Source organism: Gymnoscopelus microlampas (assembly GCF_963454915.1).
Source record: "Gymnoscopelus microlampas genome assembly, chromosome: 11".
Classification (NCBI taxonomy): Eukaryota; Metazoa; Chordata; class Actinopteri; order Myctophiformes; family Myctophidae; genus Gymnoscopelus; species Gymnoscopelus microlampas.
The window spans coordinates 14,863,358-14,882,741 of record NC_139948.1 but is presented as its reverse complement, the minus strand read 5'-3'; the positions used below and the strand labels follow the sequence as shown (position 1 = coordinate 14,882,741).

The window sequence follows — 19,384 nt, the reverse complement described above, 5'->3', positions numbered from 1 at the left end:
TGTTGGGCCTCTGTGACCTAAACCTAAGCCAAAAGCACAGAGAGCAGAGTGCCGGAGCAACACAGACACACTAAACAGTCATTTCCAGGATATTGCCCCGAGACAAGACCTAAACCTATCTGCGCAATGGACAAATCCATATATATCTAGAACTATATTTGGAGTCTGACTGCACTTACTGACCTCAGCATGCTCAGTATGCTAGCATCGTTAGCACGCACACACACACACCCCCCTCTCACACACATAAACACAAACAGGTACACACACACACACACACACACACCGCTGTAACCTCATTGTGTTGTTGTGCAAACATGTGAGAGGTGAAACTATCTGGCAGTGCAAACACTCAGGGGCCAGTCATATACAGATGAGCCCACCGGACTAACACACACTCAGACAAGCAAACACACTGGCTATGACAATAGCCTGTTTAAACACACAAACACACACACACACACACACATCTATCTTGCCTTATAACTGCACAGATGGAGGGTCCACATCCCTGTGCTTGCGGGAATGCGTGCGTGCGTGCGTGAGTGTATGTTTGTGTGCGTGCACGTATATGCGTGTCCGTGCATGTGTGTGGGTGTGTGTGTATATATATATATAACAGTTCGCTGAGGCAGCAGCTGTTTAATCAAAGAGACAGAGCCCTCACCTCATTCTCAAGCTGCTGTTAATGAGTTTTCACTGCAGTCTGGTGCACAGCTTACACACACACACATATACAGGCGATCCACAACCAAACCCCACACATCAAACACACCATGATGCCAAAGCTCCCTTTCCCAGTCTCCCACGGATACCGGTGTCAGTCGGAGCAGCTGTGATTGGCAGTTCAAGACCGTGTCTGCGATCTCTTGGTTACTGGGGTCTTTTTTCTTTCTTTACCAAGAGAAACAAAACTTGTACTTGTACCCATTTACCGAGGGCAGGTCTGGGACCAGTAAACACCTCATTTCTAAGCAGTGTGTAACAGCCTCTCTCCTGAGTGCATCCATCTGTCATACAGAAGCAGCGTTTCTTCTCCACATGACCCTACTTTTCTTCTTTCGCTCAGGACCAGCGTGTCATAAATATACATCTCTACTAATTCCAAATGGGGCCTGACATGAGTCCTTCTCTTTGGAGGCCGCAGCCTCCCCTTCATCTGCTTTAAACCCCCCCACCACCACCACCACCCTGCGCCCCAATGTTTACCCAATGGGAGGGCCGGGGGGATTGGACCCACATGTGGGCAGGCCCTATTTGCTTTAACCCATTAAGACCGGGAACACATCTGTGTGACGTTTTTTTTTAGATTTCTTTGGGCTATTCAAAAATAGCAGATCTACAAGCTCATAGCGCGGCACCGAGTGCCCAATTGAGCTTGTAGATCTGCTATTTTTGAAAAATGGTGAAAAAAAATCTTTTAAGCGAACATTTGTAACTCAAATCTTTGCTTCTGGGGGTCTCTGGAACAACATATTTTGAGATGGGGGTCCGCGACCAAATACGGGTAATTTTGGGTGGTCTTTGACATGAATACGTTTGAGAACTGATATTATAGCAACATAGGTTTTTTTCAGAAAACTGTTAGGATTTAGAAGACATTTGTAGAATCCCCCAGAGGCAAAGATTTGAGTTACAAATGTTCGCTTTACAAAATACATAATATTCAAAAGATTTGCACCAAATGTTCACGATTTTTCAAAAATAGCAGATCTACAAGCTCACAGCGCGGCACTCGGTGCCGCGCTATGAGCTTGTATATCTGCTATCTTTTGAATAGCCACAAAGAATTCTAAAAAATGACACACAGATGCGTTCCCGGTCTTAAAGGGTTAATAAGGCGGATTGGAGAAGATTGGAGGGGCCCTATTGGGTTAAATGACACCAGAGCCAGGAAAGGGCAGGGCAGGAACCTCGGAGGTCGCACGGCTCTGATCTTTTTTGCTCATATTTCTGACTCTCTCTCTCTTTGTGCCTTGTGTTTCCCTTCGTTCCTCTCAGGCCTGCCCCCCGAAAAGGCCCATGATGGCAGGGCGATGGTGGTAGCACTGGTGGAGAAGAACAATTATGCTGTCAAAATAGATGTAGGGTTATTTCGAGGTATGGGGACGCAGGCAAGCTGACGGGCGGGGGGGATAATTTGTTTCTTGTCAGCGGGAAACCCAAACAAAGAGGAGGGGGGGAATTAAGACTTTAAGACTGACGTTCATAGCAGTTTAAGAACAACATGAATGGCAGGACTGAAGCTCTGACACCACATCAGGGGGGGGGGGGGGGGGCTCTCACTACCTCATTCTCAGCTTGTACAAACCCACACAGACTGCATCCGTCTGAGCCCTAGCAGAACGAGCGTATACCCCCCCATGGTGTATAACTGGAGGCCTGGAACTATATGCTAAGGATGAATTTATGTTAGCCACCCCCGCACTGATGAAAAAAAAGACCCTATGTGATCACCACCACCACCCCTGGTCCTCCTAATAAACCAAGACTATACTCATGAAACAATTCTTTAGTTCGACTCATAAATCCATTCTTTCCCTGCCCCCCCCTTTACTCACAAACTCCCCCCCACACTCACCTCCCTCCCTCCCTCCCTCCTTCCACCTCCTGCCTGAAAATATTAACAACCTAATGGAAAGCCCTTCAAGCACCCTGATTATTTCCTGATGACAGGGAGGGGGGGTGGGGGGGGGGGTGGCATGGACGACTCCTCAAACACCCAGGTCTCTCTCTCTCTCTCTCTCTCTCTCTTTCTCTCTCTCTGGCTGTTAACCCTTTTAAACCGGGAACGCATCCCGTGTCATTTTTGTAAGATGTCTTTTTGGGCTATTCAAAAATAGCAGATCTACAAGCTCGTAGCGCGGCACCGAGTGCCGCGCTACGAGCTTGCAGATCTGCTATTTTTTTTAAATAAATCGTGAAAATGTGTGCAAATATTTGAATATATGTATATATATATATATATATATATATACACACAGTATATTTTTAAAGGTAAAATGTTTTAACTGAAAGCTTCTGGGGGATTCTACGAATGTCTTCTAATTCCCGACATTTTTTTTTTTTACACCTATGTTGCTATAATATCAGTGGTTCTCAAACTTTTTCATTAAGGGCCGCCAAAATGAATGACCCCCATCTCAAAATATGCCGTTCCAGCCCCCACCCCCCCCCCCCCCAGGAGCAAAGATTTGAGTTAAAAAAATTCAAAGATTTGCACAAACAAGCTCATGAGCTTGTATATCTGCTGTTTTTCCGATAGCCCAAAGAAATCTTAAAAATGACACAGATGCGTTCCCGGTCTCAATGGGTTAAATCAGCCTTTCCGAGGGCCGTGTCAGTGGGGGCTCCTGGGGGCCAGGTGAGGAGGAGTGAGCTCCACTCGTACAGTTCGCTCTGTTCCCTTCTAATTCGGCCATAACTCCTGGAAGCTGTCGGGGGGGGGGGGGGAGTGGCGGAGCTAAAAGTCCTGATTAGAGATGACTCTTTGCCAGGAGAGTGGAGGGCACAACGGCAAGGAAGGGGAATGTATACTTGGGATAGGGGTCATGGGGGGGGGGGGGGGGGGGGGTTGTTAAGACAAACCGAAAACCCTGATGGATGCGTCCTTCGGATGCAGCTATAGTGCCCTCGTCGGGGCCCCTAATTAATGAGTTTGCTCCGTTTTCCCGCTCAGGCTGCGGAGGAAAAGGATAAAACTCGGCAAAGCAACTGCCAAAGAGCAGCTCTTTAATATGCCTTTGTCATCACTACTAGCCCATTAACCCATTGATACCTGGAAGTGGAACGCATCTGTGTCACTTTAGATGTCTTTGGCTATTCAAAAATAGCAGATATACAAGCTCATAGCACGGCACCGAGTGCCGCGCTATGAGCTTGTAGATCTGCTATTTTTTTTAAATCGTGAAAATATTTTTTAAATATTTTTTTCCGAAAAACTATTATGATTTAGATCTTTTTTTTAGAAGCGGCCTCAGGTCTTAATGGGTTAAGGCAAACTGTGTTATTAGGTTTGTTTCCAACATTTGTTTTAGACGTCACAATGTTTCCAAGCTTATCGTGGATTGACTGATTTACCATCATTATAAGAGCTGGTCAGCTGTGTGTGTGTGTGTGTGTGTGTGTGTGTGCGTGCGCGTGCGTGTGTGTTATCCACACCCTTGTTTATGAGAGTCACTCCTGTTGACTTGTTAATGGAAAGATCCCCTCATAAACATAACATGGCCCTCCCTGACCGACCGACCAACCAACAGACCACCAGTCTCCGACTGCAGAACGACCAACACCGGTGCCGAATGTGAGCCGCCGGTGGCATCTAGTGGCAAGACCAGGCAACTACAAGAGTCCAGCTTCCCAGTGTCAAAACTGTTTTTTTTTCTTCCCACGGAATAAAACGTGTTATATTGAAACAAAAAGAGAGCATGTGTATAGCAATGTAGCGTTTCCAACTCACCTTGCAGGAGGAAGCCAACAGGGAACCGTCCTGCTTCCAACTTAAACTCTGCAGCTGGTCACTGTGCTCTTCCAGAACTGTAGACAGACACACACACACACACATAATAAAAGGTGAAAGGAGGACAGGGCAGGAGCGACAGTCCTCATACAAAGGAAAGGAAAAGACACGTGAAGACAAAGAGCACAAATGACACCGATACTTTGACAAAGCACAGTTCAAGCAAATGAGAGCTGACGCACAGTTTTGAAATGAGTACAATAATGCCTAGAAAATGTATACTCGCAAGTATAAATTGCACTTAATGGGCAAAAGACAAAGACCACACACAGGCATCTTTACACCCGATAGGAATTAAGGAGAAATATGGGAGGATCTGAGAAGCCATGACAGTGCACAGGAAAACAGAATGGAGAAGGGGAAAAAAAACACTAAAGCACAAATGTAACTACAGTTCTATGAGTCCTGAATGACCACCAGAAGTGGAGCTTTGACCCGTTTAAGACCTGAAACGCATCTGTGTGTCATTTTTAGACTTCTTTGGCATCTTCTCTAAAAAAATAGCAGATCTACAAGCTCATAGCGCGGCACTCGCCATTTTTTTTAAATCGTGGAAAATGTGTGCAAATCTTTTGATACATATGTATATATTTTTAAAGCAAACATTTTTAACTCGAATCTTTGCTTCTGGGGATTCTACAAATGTCTTCTAAATCCTAACAAAGATCCTAAGAAAAAACTTATGTTGCTATAATATCAGTGATTGTCAAACTTTTTCATGTCAAGGACCCCAAAATTATATGTATTTGGCCGCGGACCCCCATCTCAAAATATGTTGTTCCAGGGACCCCCAGAAGCAAAGATTTGAGTACAAAAAAAAAATCGCTTAAAAATATATATTCAAAGATTTGCACACAAAAAAAAAAAAAATCTAAAAATGACACAGATGGGTTCCCGGTCTTAAAGGGGATTGATTGTGGGTTTAACATTGCAAATTACAACATGATGACTCATCATGTTGTAATTTGCAATGTTAAACCCAAAATCAATCCTCCAGTTCAAGGCAACACAGAAAGGGGGGAACTTTTTTCTTATTTCCACACAACTCCTTTATGCTATATTAATGACATAGTTAAATATTGAAAATGGGTGGATTTCCCCTTTAAAGGGTTAAAGGGCAATAAATATTGCGCCACGCATGCGCCAAGAGGAATATTCCATGCTTTAAAGCGCCTCCAACCTCTGGCGGAGAGAGCAGGGATAAACAACGAAAGGAAAAACAATTACAACAAATAACACGGGACATTTCACATCAAAGAAATGATACAATGATTCACACGTTATGTTCCTATTGGCTGAGGCGTACGAGACAAAATGGCAGACGGGACACAAGACGTTCGTGGTGGTTACTGTGCCATGGATGTGCACAGCATAGCGTGTGGTCGTGATACACGCAAATAGTGTATATTACAGAGGGCGTTGTTTTAGGCATAGGGTTCTTGTTTTGTTCTTTAACCCATTAAAAGACCGGGAAAGAATGTGGCTTTTTGAGTGGTGCCAACCACTCCTATATCTGACTTTGTCCGTGTGTCCGTATGTATGTATGTCCTATAAACAAACATTGATGACAACACGGGTGATGACAATACGGGGCTCTTCAAAGGCTTCACTCTCTTCACAGAGGGTGTGATTTTTTAGATTTCTTTGGCTATTCAAAAAATAGCAGATATACAAGCTCATAGCGCAGCACCGAGGACTCCCAAAATTAACAAAATATTTTGTTCCAGGGACCCCCCCGGAAGTTGTAATCGAGTTAAAAATGTGCGCTGCAGATAACAAGATATTCAAAAGACTTGCACACATTTTCACGATTTTTCAAAAAAATAGCCAAAATAAATCTTAAAATTACCGTACTCGGTCTGAAAGGGTTAAAGGTGGAATGCCACCACAAAGTGACACTTGGGACAGACACAGTGTGACACAGTGACGATTTGAGACCGAACCACAGACACCAAAAGGAACAAGAACTCGCACACACTCGTCCAAGATAATGCCACTGTCTCTCTCATGTATATTTCCCCCTTTGCCAAATAAAGAGAAAAGTGGTAAAGAAAAGAAGGAATGAGAGTGATGGAGGAGAGTGATGGTGGTGGTGGTAGAGAGGGGTGGCACGGCTCATTGGAGTGTGTTGGGGGGCGGTGTGTGTACAGCAGCAGCAGCCAGGTCAGCTGTCATGAGGGTAAGAGAGGGGGTGTGAGGTTGGGGGGGGGTGGGGTGGGGTGAGGCCAAAAGGATGGTGTGGCTATATCCTGAGGCCCAGCCCAGGGGAGACAGGGGGGACAGAGAGAGGGGGGGGACAGGACCGGGGGGGGGGAGAACCAGGACTTTACCTCTGCTGCCTCTCCGGCACTTTTAGACAGAGCCACAGGGCTGCAAAAATGTAGGCAGTGTGTCAGTGAGACAGCACCCACACTGGGAAAAAAGGGCAACCAAATACACCCAACAACAAGCACCTCTCGCTGCACACACTCCAAACAATGTCATACATATAAGAAGAAGAAAACAGAGAATAATACAAAATAATAATTAACTGAAGACTGACTGACTGACAGACAGACAGACAGACAGACAGACAGACAGAGACTGGAGTGTTACACGTCACAAACACAGTGCACGATGTGAACAGAAATAAATACATCTGTGAATGCAAAAGCACATTGTGTATGCATGCGTGTGCGTGTGCGTGTGCGTGTGTGTGTGCGCGTGTGTGTGCGTGCGCGTGTGTGTGTTTTAGGGCCGCAACAGTTAAACTAATCGATTATTGAAAACAAATCATTGATTTGAAAGAAAATCATCGATTCTTCAGGTAAAAGTCATAGGGTGTGATATGAACATAATAAACCCCATAATCAAAAGGGGAGTGACAGCCCATTATTAAACATAATGTGGGATTTGTTTTTGGCGTGTCTGATTATTAGTCATTATTTCTAGGCTCGAGTACTTGTGATGTTTACAGACAACGTTCAATTGAATATACAATACACAGACATAAGAGAGGTTGTTTGTACGTGTCTTTAAAAAGCATACGGCAAATGTACCGTGAAGTCCGATAGGGAAGCAACAGTAATTGATTTAATAGATCATTAAAGAAATCGATTCGATTTTGTTCTCAATTATTCAATATCAGCATAAAAGTAATCAATAGAATAATCGCTAAGAAAATAATGGATAGTTGCAGCTCTAGCGTGTGTGGTTGCATGCACAAACATCACGGGCTGGGGTTGCCAGATCTGCTTATCATAATTTCCCCCGCAAGATTCTATTTGAAAATAGCCGATCTACAAGCTCACAGCGACGCGTTGTGAGCTTGTAGATCTGCTATTTTCAAATAGCTGACGCATATGTTAAAGAACTCATGTGGCCGATAGTCGCTTCTTTTGGGCTGGTTTTCCCTTCTTTCACAGAATCTGGCAACACTGATCATGGGTATATGTCTGTGCAGGCAGGGCTCAACCTCCCCCTCCTCCCATTATACTGCCCCGGGGGGGGGTGTTACCTGCTAGCGGTCCGTCCTGGCGGCTGGTATCCCACAGCTGGGGGGTGTTGGTGGTGCCCACGGCCAGCAGGCCAGAGGCGGTGGGGTGGAAGAGGACCAACTCCAGCCTGCCCTGCCCCGGACACAGGGTGAGCTCTGGCCCGCCGGGCTGCTCCCGCTCGGGATCACAACACAAGCGCCACAGCTTCACCTGTTGTTCCCCAAAACAGAGAGGTGGTGTAGTAGATGTTAAGGGGTTGTCAGTGAAAAAAGGGCAGATGGATGGCACGTTTGCACAGGGCCTGACACAAGCTTAAAACCCATTAAGACCTGAAGCCGATTCGACAAAATGTCTTCTAAGTCCAAACAGTTTTCTGAAAAAAAACGTATGTTTCTATATCAGCGGTTCTCAAACTTTTTCATGTCAAGGACCCTAAAAAATTATATGTATTTGGACGCCGACCCCCCATCTCAAAATGTTTTGTTCCAGGGACCCCCAGAAGCAAAGAATTAAAGAATTAAAAATGTTCGCTTTTACACAATATATATTCAAAGATTTTCCCACATTTTCACGATTTTCCAAAAATAGCAGATCTACGAGCTTGTATATCTGCTATTTTTGAATAGCCAAAGTGTAAAATAATGCTTTTTAGCTCAAATCAAAAAGTGACACAGGTGCGTTCCAGGTCTCAATGTGCTAATGAAGGCTGGAAATTCACATAAATCGTTTTACCTCTAATATTTTCTTTGCAAATCTTTTGCGCATCGTCGCCTACGTGGAGATTTTCATTTCAAACTGAATTTCCAGATGAACTAATCACATTTCTCATTCCATGACATTTCGAGGCCTCGATAATGTCACGTATGCAAATGACTTCAGGATGACATTTACTGTGAACGGAGCCTCACTAGGACGCGGTCGGTGCATCGAGAAAAACAACAACACTTTAACAATAAATGTAGTGCTTTGTGAGCGAAGTGCTCAGACAGCTGTTTGTAAAAAAAATTGTCCAGTGGGACAAAGAGCTGTTTGACCGTCCCAGCCAGCCGCTGTGGGTTGAGTCAGGAGTGGAAAGGTGGACGGCTGCCCATACAGACGAAGGGCGTCGTGGGTGGGAGGTCGGCTCCTCCAGGTGTCTGACAGCTGGAGACTTAAAATCACAGCCAGAGATTGAATGGCGTATCGGAGGGCGTTATGCGCTGCTTAAAGAAATGCTGCTGGGCTAAATGAATGGTTCGCTGCCTGCAGCAGGGCTTGCCCAAAGGGACCTGGACCATCGAGCAAATTTGAGGTACGAAGGCAGATCAAGGAGAAACTCGTTGCAATAATGAGCGTGCGTGTGTGTGTGTGTGTGTGTGTGTGTGTGTGTGTGTGTGTGTGTGTGTGTGTGTGTGTGTGTGTGTGTGTGTCTGACTTAATCAGCACAAGCAGGTCACCACAATGATATGCTGTTGGTGAAAGTTAAACAGGATTGACTGATCAAATAACGGCTGTACAAATGCTACACGCTGCAGAAATCTCTGCAGCATGTGTGTGTGTGTGTGTGTGTGTGTGTGTGTGTGTGTGTGTGTGTGTGTGTGTGTGTGTGTGTGTGTGTGTGTGTGTGTGTGTGTGTGTGTGTGCGCGCGCGCGCGCACAGGTCTCTGAGGTAGACCATGCTGCAGACACAGACCCACACTCAGCAGATTCCTCAGAGGCGGGGCACCTGTGGTTCAGGATAATGTGTCGAGAGGAGGGAGCCCTCGCAACGCTTTAATAGCAAAACCCCAAGCCAATACATAGTCAGACTCTCTAAGCACTGTCATCCACAACCAGAGGATACAGAAAACAGCTTCAGCTGCTATGCGGTATAGCAAAGAGACAACGTAATGTCAACGCAAGGATTTCATCAACTCTGAATGTGTGTCCATGTGTGTACTTGCTTATATATACTTGCTTATAGGTATGGAGTAGTCCAACCCCATCCCTCAAAAAATGCAGTTCGCTGGGCTCATTTAAAACAGCCCTAAAAACTCATCTTTCTGGAGGCCATAAGAGGAGGTAGTACCAGTTTCCCGGTAGACAGACAACCCCCCTCCCCCTTTTTTTTGTATATATATTTTTTTTTTTTCATGCTTTTTTTTCCTCTGTATTTTTATGTTGATATTTGAACTGTTTGGTTGCTACTATATATATCTCTATGAAATAAATTCAAGGACCCCAACGGAAACAAGTAGACAAAAGCATTATAAATGTAACCGTGTTGTTTTACATTCTTTTGCCTAATAAAAAAATCAATCAATCAATCAATAACTGTCCTGCCTGGCAACTCTGATTGTTATGATGATGGGGGGGGGGGGGGGGGGTGAGAAGACAAGAAGATGGGAGGGAAGTAAAGTTAGGAGGAAAGAAAAGGAAAGTTTGAAACTCACCGTTTCATCTGCGGAGCATGTTGCCAGGAGACTATCGTCGAAGGGAGAAAAATCCAGATCAGTCACTACATCTGAAAGAAAGACATACAAGAAGAAAGAGAGGAACAGAGACACACACACACACAGAGACAAAGAAAGACACCACACATAGAGGTAGAAAGAAGAACAAGGACAAACAGCGGATTTGGGTTCAGAGGCATCTGGCTCAAATGCCTTTCATTTCTGAGCAAAGGCGTTTGCATTTCTCGCGTGATAAGTCTGTTATGAGAGCAACAGATTCAATCCATTGAGACCTGGAACGCAACCGTGTCATTTTAGAATTCTTTAGCTATTCAAAAATAGCAGATCTACAAGCTCATAGCGCGGCACCGAGTGCCGCGCTATGAGCTTGTAGATCTGCTATTTTTGAAAAATCGTGAACATTTTTTTTTACATTATTTTCAAAAAACTGTTTGGATTTAGACATGTTTTTGAATCGGCCTCAGGTCTTAATGGGTTAAAGTAGGAGAGAGTGAGGGAGAGAGAGGAGAGAGTTAAAGACAGAGAGGGTGGAAGGTAAGGTGATATAATGCGGTGAGGTGGTGATATGCATGCAATGCAATGTGATGTAATGTCACATGATATTATGAGGTAATGTGAGATGATAATGTGATGTGTTATGAGGTGACGTCAATGTGATATGAGGTGAAGTAACGTGTGCAAACAACGTAGAGAGGACTCCTACCAGCATGGCAGGGGACATGAGTGACCGTCCATTTGCCATCTGAACCTGGTTCTACCGAGGACAGGCCCACCATACCGCCACCTGGATATAGAGACACACACACACACACGCTTAAGTGCAGCTGTCCACGGAGAGCTGCTTTGATCCTGGGGTATTAAGCAAGGGATAATGCATGGGGAGGTGGTCATTATTGAAATTTAAAGCCCGACAGGGTGATTATGCACATTATTACACAGCTACTTAATAAATAAATAAATAAATTGACCCAAAAGTAACAACAAAACGAAGTATTTCCTTGCTTACGGCAATGAAAGTATTCCATAAGTATTGGGCTGGGCGGACAAGTTCGCCTCGGAAAACAAATGACAGTATTCCACAAGCTAACCGGAAAACTCGCCCCAACACACACTCGCCCCCTATTCTATATACACCGCCGATTTGCCTGTAATACCGCCGTATTTGTCCCGGGGCAACTTTGTTTTGGGGCGAGCGTTTTGGTATTCCCCCGTTGTTGTGCCACGATAAACAAGGAAGTGCAGTGGATCAAATAGAATCACTTTTCGGTTATTGCATCGTCTATTTCTCACTTCAAAACAAATGTTTTCAAAAACAATTCTTGAGAGCAACGTTTAGTTGTAAATTACATTGGTTGTGTGTTTACATGGCTGTCAGTGTCATCTAACTATATAAATGGCGACCAACTTCCGCACCCTCGGTGTCCACACCCCACAGCTCTGGTATCGACTAAACAACGCACCGCCAGACCACATGTCGCCAACTGACTCGCCACGCCGGCCGCGCTGAATTTACGCCTCGCGTAGGGGACATCTCACTGCTAACTACACCTTTTCCACCGCGCAACATATTTAATTCTACTCACCAAATGTCGGACAAAACGGAAGGGGAGGCAGCTTCGTACCGTTTACCGTGCGCACGACCTCATCACCACAACAGCACGCAGCCGCTGCGGGTTTTTTTCCCTTTTTTTCCAAACTTTTTTTTTGGTCACCATTTTCTCCAGGCACCATTTCTGGTGTAACCTCGGGTGTTTCTTTTCACCAGCCAATCACCTTTCACGTTGCCACGTCCGTTGCCACGTCGCGCTGACGTACGCTAAACAAGCGCTGCCGTGCGCACAATGCAAACGAGCCCAAAGGCGCGCAAAAATCAGCCGACCATTGCTTAGACACAAAGTCAGACCTGGCAACGCAGCCTACGCCAATCATGTGTGAGAGATCTACAAGCTATGGGGCAGAGACGCCACCGTATCTTAGCAACAACTACAGCGCTCACTCTCATTGGTCGTGTCACGCTAAGAGCAGTCTCCAGACAATGGCATCGCAGACAGCTTGCTGTTACTGCTGTAGCCATCACAGGCAGTTGCAGCACGACGGACAGGGCGCTGTGATAGCTGCCATGTCGCTAACGCTAACCTGGTTGTCATGCCTGCAGCGGCTGTGCAATCACTTTGTCAACAATGCACGTTCGTGTGGTGAATGTCTATATTGCTGCTCAGTTCGTCCATTGTAGATGGTGTATGTTTGTGTGTGTCTTCTGGAGAACTATGTAGCTCCACAGCAACTACAGTAACTAACGTAATGGATAATTTCGCTCCGATTACAGCAGTGTTTATCAACCCTTTCACGCCCCCCCCCCCCCCCCCCCCCCCCCCAAATACACGTACTTGATCTGGGACCCCCCCATTCTGTTTGACTCCGTTCCACAAGTAAATATTGTGAAAATAGCCGATCTACAAGCTCGAAACGCCTCACGTTCACAGGCTTTGTAAGCTTGGAGATAGGCTATTTTCTACATGATTGCCTCTTTCTTACATTCTTTGCCAATGTGGCCCATGTTTTCATAGCATAGTTTATTGACTACTTCTGTTGCAGAAATGGCCATTTCCTTTACTTTCGGTTTTTTATTGTCTCCGCCAGGCCGAAAGGCATGGCGCAAGACTATGTTTCACCCCCTGTCCGTCCGTCTGTGATAGCTAATCTCTCACATCGTTGACTTGCTCGCAGCAAAATAACAGCCCGATGTGGAGAGTCAGTGAGAGCTGGATAAACGACGTAAAATGTGTCAAAAGGAGTCTGTACGGCTGTCGATAAATGAACACATGACGTCGGTGGGAGAGCAGATATTGTGTCTTTTGGACAAACAGCAGCGTGGTGCTGATGTTTGTTGTGTGAAGCAGCTTAATGTCAGAGTGTTTGTGTTGGAGCGCCTCAGTGCGGCTGCAGAGTTCATGTGCAACCTCTTCCAGAGAGACACAGACACACTAGAAACTCTGCTGGGGAAAAAAACACTGCTGGGCATTGACTTTCCTATGGACATTGATCTACACACTGCAGGTACCTGGCCCTTAGGTGGGCCCCAACTAGCCATGTTTATGTGGGACCAAGGCGGGTCCTAACTGGGTTTGCCCATGCAGGCTTTAACTGGGTTCTACCTGGGCCCTAGGTGTACCCTAACCAACCACAGTGCAGTACCCATCGCTCCAATTGTTGTGACGTCAGGGCTCTCAATACTGCACATTGGTGGAGGAGGAGGGGCCGCAGGGCGACCGCACACATCGCTGAACCAATGGTAGCCCACGGATGTTTCCTCTGTGGATTTACAATCTGCCCCTCTATGCCACATATCATCCGCACTACAGGCTCTTCACTGACCGAGCCACGGCCCCACTGACCCTCATGACGCTACGCCACTTAAACGTGCGGCAGCATGCGCTGGGTTGCCAGGTTTGCACAGCCTGCGCCAGAAACAAGCAACCACCTTCATGAAAAAAAAAAAAACACCGAAATGGTCCGCAATGTTCCAGGGGTGTCCCCGCGCGTCCCAACACTCCACAGGGGGTCAGTGGACCATCAGGGGGTCCGCGGACCCCCTGTGGACCCCCTGAAACATAAGAAACATTATTTCTTCAAATTTTTTCCTTTTTCAAAAAACCTTTTCCACAGTTTCACTCCGGCGATTTGGGTCCCCCAATATACACACGGCTGGGCCCCGTGCGCGGCTGGGGTTGAGGGGGGCGTAGCCCCCCGAAACTCTAGTGTTGGATAAAGCATAAAACCAAGCAGCGCAGGTTGACATGAGCAGGTGTTCTGAGTCTCTGATTATTACACAGCGGTCCGTTAAGGAGCTCATCGGTCATTATCCAGAAATAATGACCGATGACTGACCAATCAGAATCGAGCATCCAACCAAGCCGTGTAATAAACCATATTACTGTCATCTCTTACCAGCCTGCTCTGTGTTGAAGGCCACCAGCTTGGAGCTCGCTTTGATATGGTTCCCCTGGGAGGTGAAGGAGCCGCCACGGGCGTCAGTGATCCAGCCCTGGACAGAAGATACAGGGACAATGAGGGGAGGATTGGATTGGGTGGTACTGGGGGTAGGGTGACAAAAATGCATGAAGCTGGGCCCTCTGGGTGTTATAGATCATTGGTTCTCAAAGTGGGGTCCGGGGACCCCCGGGGGTCCTTGGGGTCCCCAGCAAAATGTGTTAATATAGCATCACAATAATGTTAACCACTTTAAGCTTTTATATTTGGCTATTCAAAAATAGCAGATATGCAAGCTCATAGCACGGCACCGAAAAATCATAAACATTTGTGCAAACCTTTGAATACATATGTTTTAAAGCCAACATTTGTAACTCAAATCTTTGCTTCTGGGGGGTCCCTGGAACAAAATATTTTAAGATGGGGGTCCGCAGCCAAATACATGGCATTTTGGGGGTTTCCTTGACATGAAAAAGTTTGAGAACCACTGTTATAAATGGAGGTTAAGCGTCACTGCAGAGACCAGGGTTACATTCCCAGCTATGGTGCCTCCTGTCTGGTCGGGCGCTCTGGTCAACACGGTCAACACTGGGCTTACGGATGAAAAGCCGGCGGGGGATTGTATCCTAAAGCTTGATTTATATTTATCCGTACACCGATGTTGCACACTGACAATAGGCTCTATGCACAGTAGCCATATTGGAAAGAAATTGGGCTGCTTCCTTACTTCCTTCACAGGTGTTAACCAATCATACTAATTAAGGCTCTGTTCCATTTAGCACAGTGGTTCTCAAACATTTCAATTTAAAGGGCCCCCATAACTCTGAGAGTGTACAAATGGAACCAAATGGACCCTTACGGGTCCATTTGGTTCCATTTGTACACTCTCAGAGTTACATACCCGTAAGGGGCCATTTGGAACCCCCTCAAGGAACCATGAGGGTCCCTGGACCTTTTGAGACCCACTGGTGTTTACTGTTTACAGTGAGCCAACATACAATATCAGCACCCTGTTTGGAACCTTAATTAGCATCATTGGTAACACATGTGAAGACAGTAAGAAGCTGCCCAATTTCTTTCCAATATGGCTGCTGTGCATAGAGCCTATTGACGATCTACAAGCTCACAGCGCATTTCTTCGAGACGCGTTGTGAGCTTGTGGATTCTTGCCTATTTTTGGTTTGACACGCCGTGCAAACAAAGGTAAATCAGGCATCAGTTGTCACCGCTCTAGCGTCTCCTACTGGTTGCGCGGACTCTGACCACCTTTTGAGTGTCGAGTTATTCTCTCCAGGAGAAACTCCTCACGGTCTTTCACGGTGAGAAGAAGCAAATGGGTGAAGGAGAAGACAGTCTTCTTCACCCTCCCCAGGCAGCATTAGATACCTGGGGAATTGTCAATGACTACATTGGGAGAAAATGGGGGGAAATTACAACAAAAAAAGAAAGCATTGCTAATGCTAGTATATAAATGAACTGAATGTTCTCAAGATAAGGATCAGATTGCACATGAGAGGACAATGTGAGAGACATCGTTTATGAGTGGTTCATCTGTTCTCTTTGAGGCTAAATATGGTGGGTCTCTACAAACGACTGGAATTCTGTGCGTGCGTTCCGTTGACATGTCGACACAGGAGCAGACACACACACACACACACACACACACACACACACACACACACACACACACACACACACACACACACACACACACACACACACACACACACACACACACACACACACAACCGTGTTAAATTAGGAAATGGACAAAATGTGGTGTCACTGTCACATAATGATGAGCACAAATCATTTGTTATTTGTGCAAAGTTGCTGAGATAATTAAGCAAGAAAATCTGAATGTTAACGTTGGGATAAAGAGGAAGGATCTGGCTGAGAGCACAAACACACACACACAAGCACACACACACAACACAAACACACAGTTTTGAATCAGCACAATGTTGAGGAAGTGGAAGCAGCTCCCTGGGTTGCACAGTGGAGTACTCATAAACACTGTCTTTCATAACATGAACAAGAGAGAGAAAGAGAACAGAGGGCACTTAGACACTACATGGCGGGCAAAGCTCCACGTGTAGGCAGACAGATATGCATAGAAACACACTCTGTAAGAGTTTGTCTGTGTTTCAGTAGGATAACACATTCTGTATCTGTGTACATGAGGGTACATGCTTGCGAGACGGTGAAGAGTTAATGGGAGACCAAGTGATGCAGATGTGACAGGCTTAAACAGTACATCCCCACCGCATGGGACCTGCCTCAATGAAAAACACCATAAATAACAATTCTAACCTAGATTCCCTGATAAAAAAAAAGCTCAGAGCCTTGGAAGTCGGCCAGAGAGAAAGTGCTGCATGATGATGAGTTACAGTTATTAATAACAGGACTTGTTGTCTGTTGCATTTAAATCAACGCAGAACAAGCATGGCATTCCAAAGCATGCGAGACGGTTTTCTTAGGATCAGTTACAACAACGGTCAGGCAAAACCCCTTCCCTTTGCTGTCGGTGCGTTCACTTATGATGAGGCAGGCAGACCTTTTTCTGCAGCATAATGTTATACCTGCGCTCTCAGCATTTGGCAGCGGTGTGTGGGTGTGTGTGTGTGCGAGAGAGAGAGAACAGAGAGGGAACCACAGGACATTCAGTCTGGGTCATAGAGAGGGGGTTTTTAGCTGTGAGGGACAGCTGACTACACTCACCCCCCCCCCCCCCCCCCTCAAGTCCTGTGACTGCCCCTGAACTCGGCTTGGGCTCAAGCGGACAAACTTGATGGTGAGGCTTTTGCAGCCATTGAGACCCCCCCCCCCCCCCCTCCACAAAACACACACACACACACACACGCATGTATTTCAGGTAGTCTGTCAGTGCACTCTCTCAATCCTGCAGAACCCTTGTACACGCTCTAAACTCCTCTACATCAGTGGTTCTCAACCTTTTCAGGCTGTGACCCCCAAAAGAATCATATTTGAACTGGGGACCCCCCCCCCACAGCCCACGCTGACAGGCATTTGGAATTGTAGGAGTTGAGGCCGATCATTTTCTTTTTTTTCTTTTCCTCTTTCTCATATTATTTGACAATTTGGCTAATGTTTGACCAGTTTGTATAGCATAGTTTGTTGATTACTGTAGATGCAGTAATGGTCTTTTTCTTTCTTTCTTACTTTTTTGAGGTATTGCAAAAGGTCTTAAAAAAATCACACCCAGTGTGAAGTGGGCGGTGTGTGGTCATCACAACATGACTCACTTTAAAAAAAAGGATAGGTGACTTTTTTTAAAGTCCATACTGCTATTCATAGGGCTGCACATGTGTCATGTGTTTCGCTAGCCAATCACAGTCCTGAATTTGCAAAGTCAGCCAATCACATTACAGTTAGTGGTGATGACACTAGCTGTAATGTGATTGGCTGACTTTGCAAAAGTATCGATTTGCATTAACAATGGAAGGGTTAGGGGGTATACAAATGTTTTGGTCGGTGTCCAAAACTCACTTATAGGGGGCGGCTACACCGCCCCAAAAAGTCCTTATATTGTCACTTCACTGTCAGCATGTGGGGACCCCCCTGGGTGGTCCAGACCCACAGGCTGAGAACCACTGGTCTACATCACTTTCCCTGCTTGTCAATGTTTAACATGATCGTAGCAGGCAGTCAGTCATGTGAGAGGCTGTTGTGCATTTGTTGTGTAATAGGCTTTGGTGTGGTTTTTCACAACATGAAAAGATCCCCACTTTGAGCGCCAAAGCTGTAGGGATCTCATCTTTCCCATATACCTGGAGCATCTCCCCTCTCCTTGTATGCCTAGGTATTCTAGACTACTGGGTGAGTATAGCAGAGGGGATTACATAATACACGTAGAGAGAGGAGGACAAGACAGCAGCTGGCAGCTCAACCCCAAAACCTCCCTCTCCCTCTCCCTCTCTCTCTCTCTCTCTCTCTCTCTCTCTCTCCACAGAACGAAATCTGCGGTATGCAAAGCATGCACGAATAAAGTATCTGTCGTGCCACAATCCTTTTCATGGTGCATCATCATCACGAAAGGACAAAGTGGCAATTCACGAGAGACTAGTGTAGATATTGATATTGAAATCAGACATGCACATTTGCATGGGAAATCTCTGTCCTTCCCACTGCGTTTGGTTTTCAAATCTGGGCCATACTATCCGATCAGACATGCTGCTATACAACTCTGCATATCTAGTACAGAACGTTATTGTCACAAAGAATATGAATATTTTCTTGTACAGCCAACATGTACATACTATATGATGATGTACAATGATGGGGCGTCTCTGCAGTGTCCTGCTGTGTATGGAGCCACATGGATCCACACCAGTTCTAGCATGGTTTTTATGACAATAAGTTAATAATAAATAATAACAATAACGCCAGATCTCTTCACATTTCCATCTCTCTGAATGCAATGCAGCCTTTCAGAGGTATGCAGGAAGTTCAGCTTTTCAGACAGAGCACTCCTTCTCTCTGTCTACTACCGCTAATAACCAATGCTAACGTTGGCTAGGGGTGGAAAAAAACGTCTAATTATCCCGTTATAGCTACTCACATCTTTCTTGGCAATTTTCGGGGTGGTGTTTTTGAATTTGGAGGTCTTAAAGCGGTTCATGCTGCCTGGGGAAGCCTTCCGGGTGTCTGTTGGTGTTCTAGTAACGAGCTGCTGCTACAGCTGACAGCGAGTATGAGACAGACTGGCAGTGTTGCCAGATTCTGCGAGAGAAATAAGCAACCAGGTCTATGAGAACGTGCCCAAAAGAAGCGACGGCTATTTTCTACACCAAAAAAAAAGACATTTTAGCAACACAAATCTTGTATGGGGAGGGGGGGGTCCCTCCCTGGCACAACATTATTTTCAGATGGCTGGGGGTCCGTGGACAATTACATATTAATTTGGGGGTCCTTGATCATGAAAATGTTTGAGAACCACTGGTTTAAAC

General features: G+C 45.8%; 1 protein-coding gene across 1 annotated transcript in view; it reads right to left on the bottom strand.

Moving 5' to 3' along the window:
• coro7 (coronin 7) overlaps positions 1-19,137 on the bottom strand; it is a 193,251-nt gene extending 174,114 nt beyond the window's left edge. Inside the window, exons 1-6 of the mRNA XM_084071513.1 lie at positions 18,997-19,137; positions 14,373-14,469; positions 11,128-11,208; positions 10,404-10,474; positions 8,013-8,202; positions 4,457-4,533 (exon numbers count right to left, since the gene is read on the bottom strand). Of these exons, the coding sequence (XP_083927639.1) occupies positions 4,457-4,533; positions 8,013-8,202; positions 10,404-10,474; positions 11,128-11,208; positions 14,373-14,469; positions 18,997-19,056 (576 nt within the window). The 5' untranslated portion in view covers positions 19,057-19,137. The remainder of the gene's footprint in view (positions 1-4,456; positions 4,534-8,012; positions 8,203-10,403; positions 10,475-11,127; positions 11,209-14,372; positions 14,470-18,996) is intronic.
• Between the last annotated feature and the right edge of the window lie 247 nt (positions 19,138-19,384).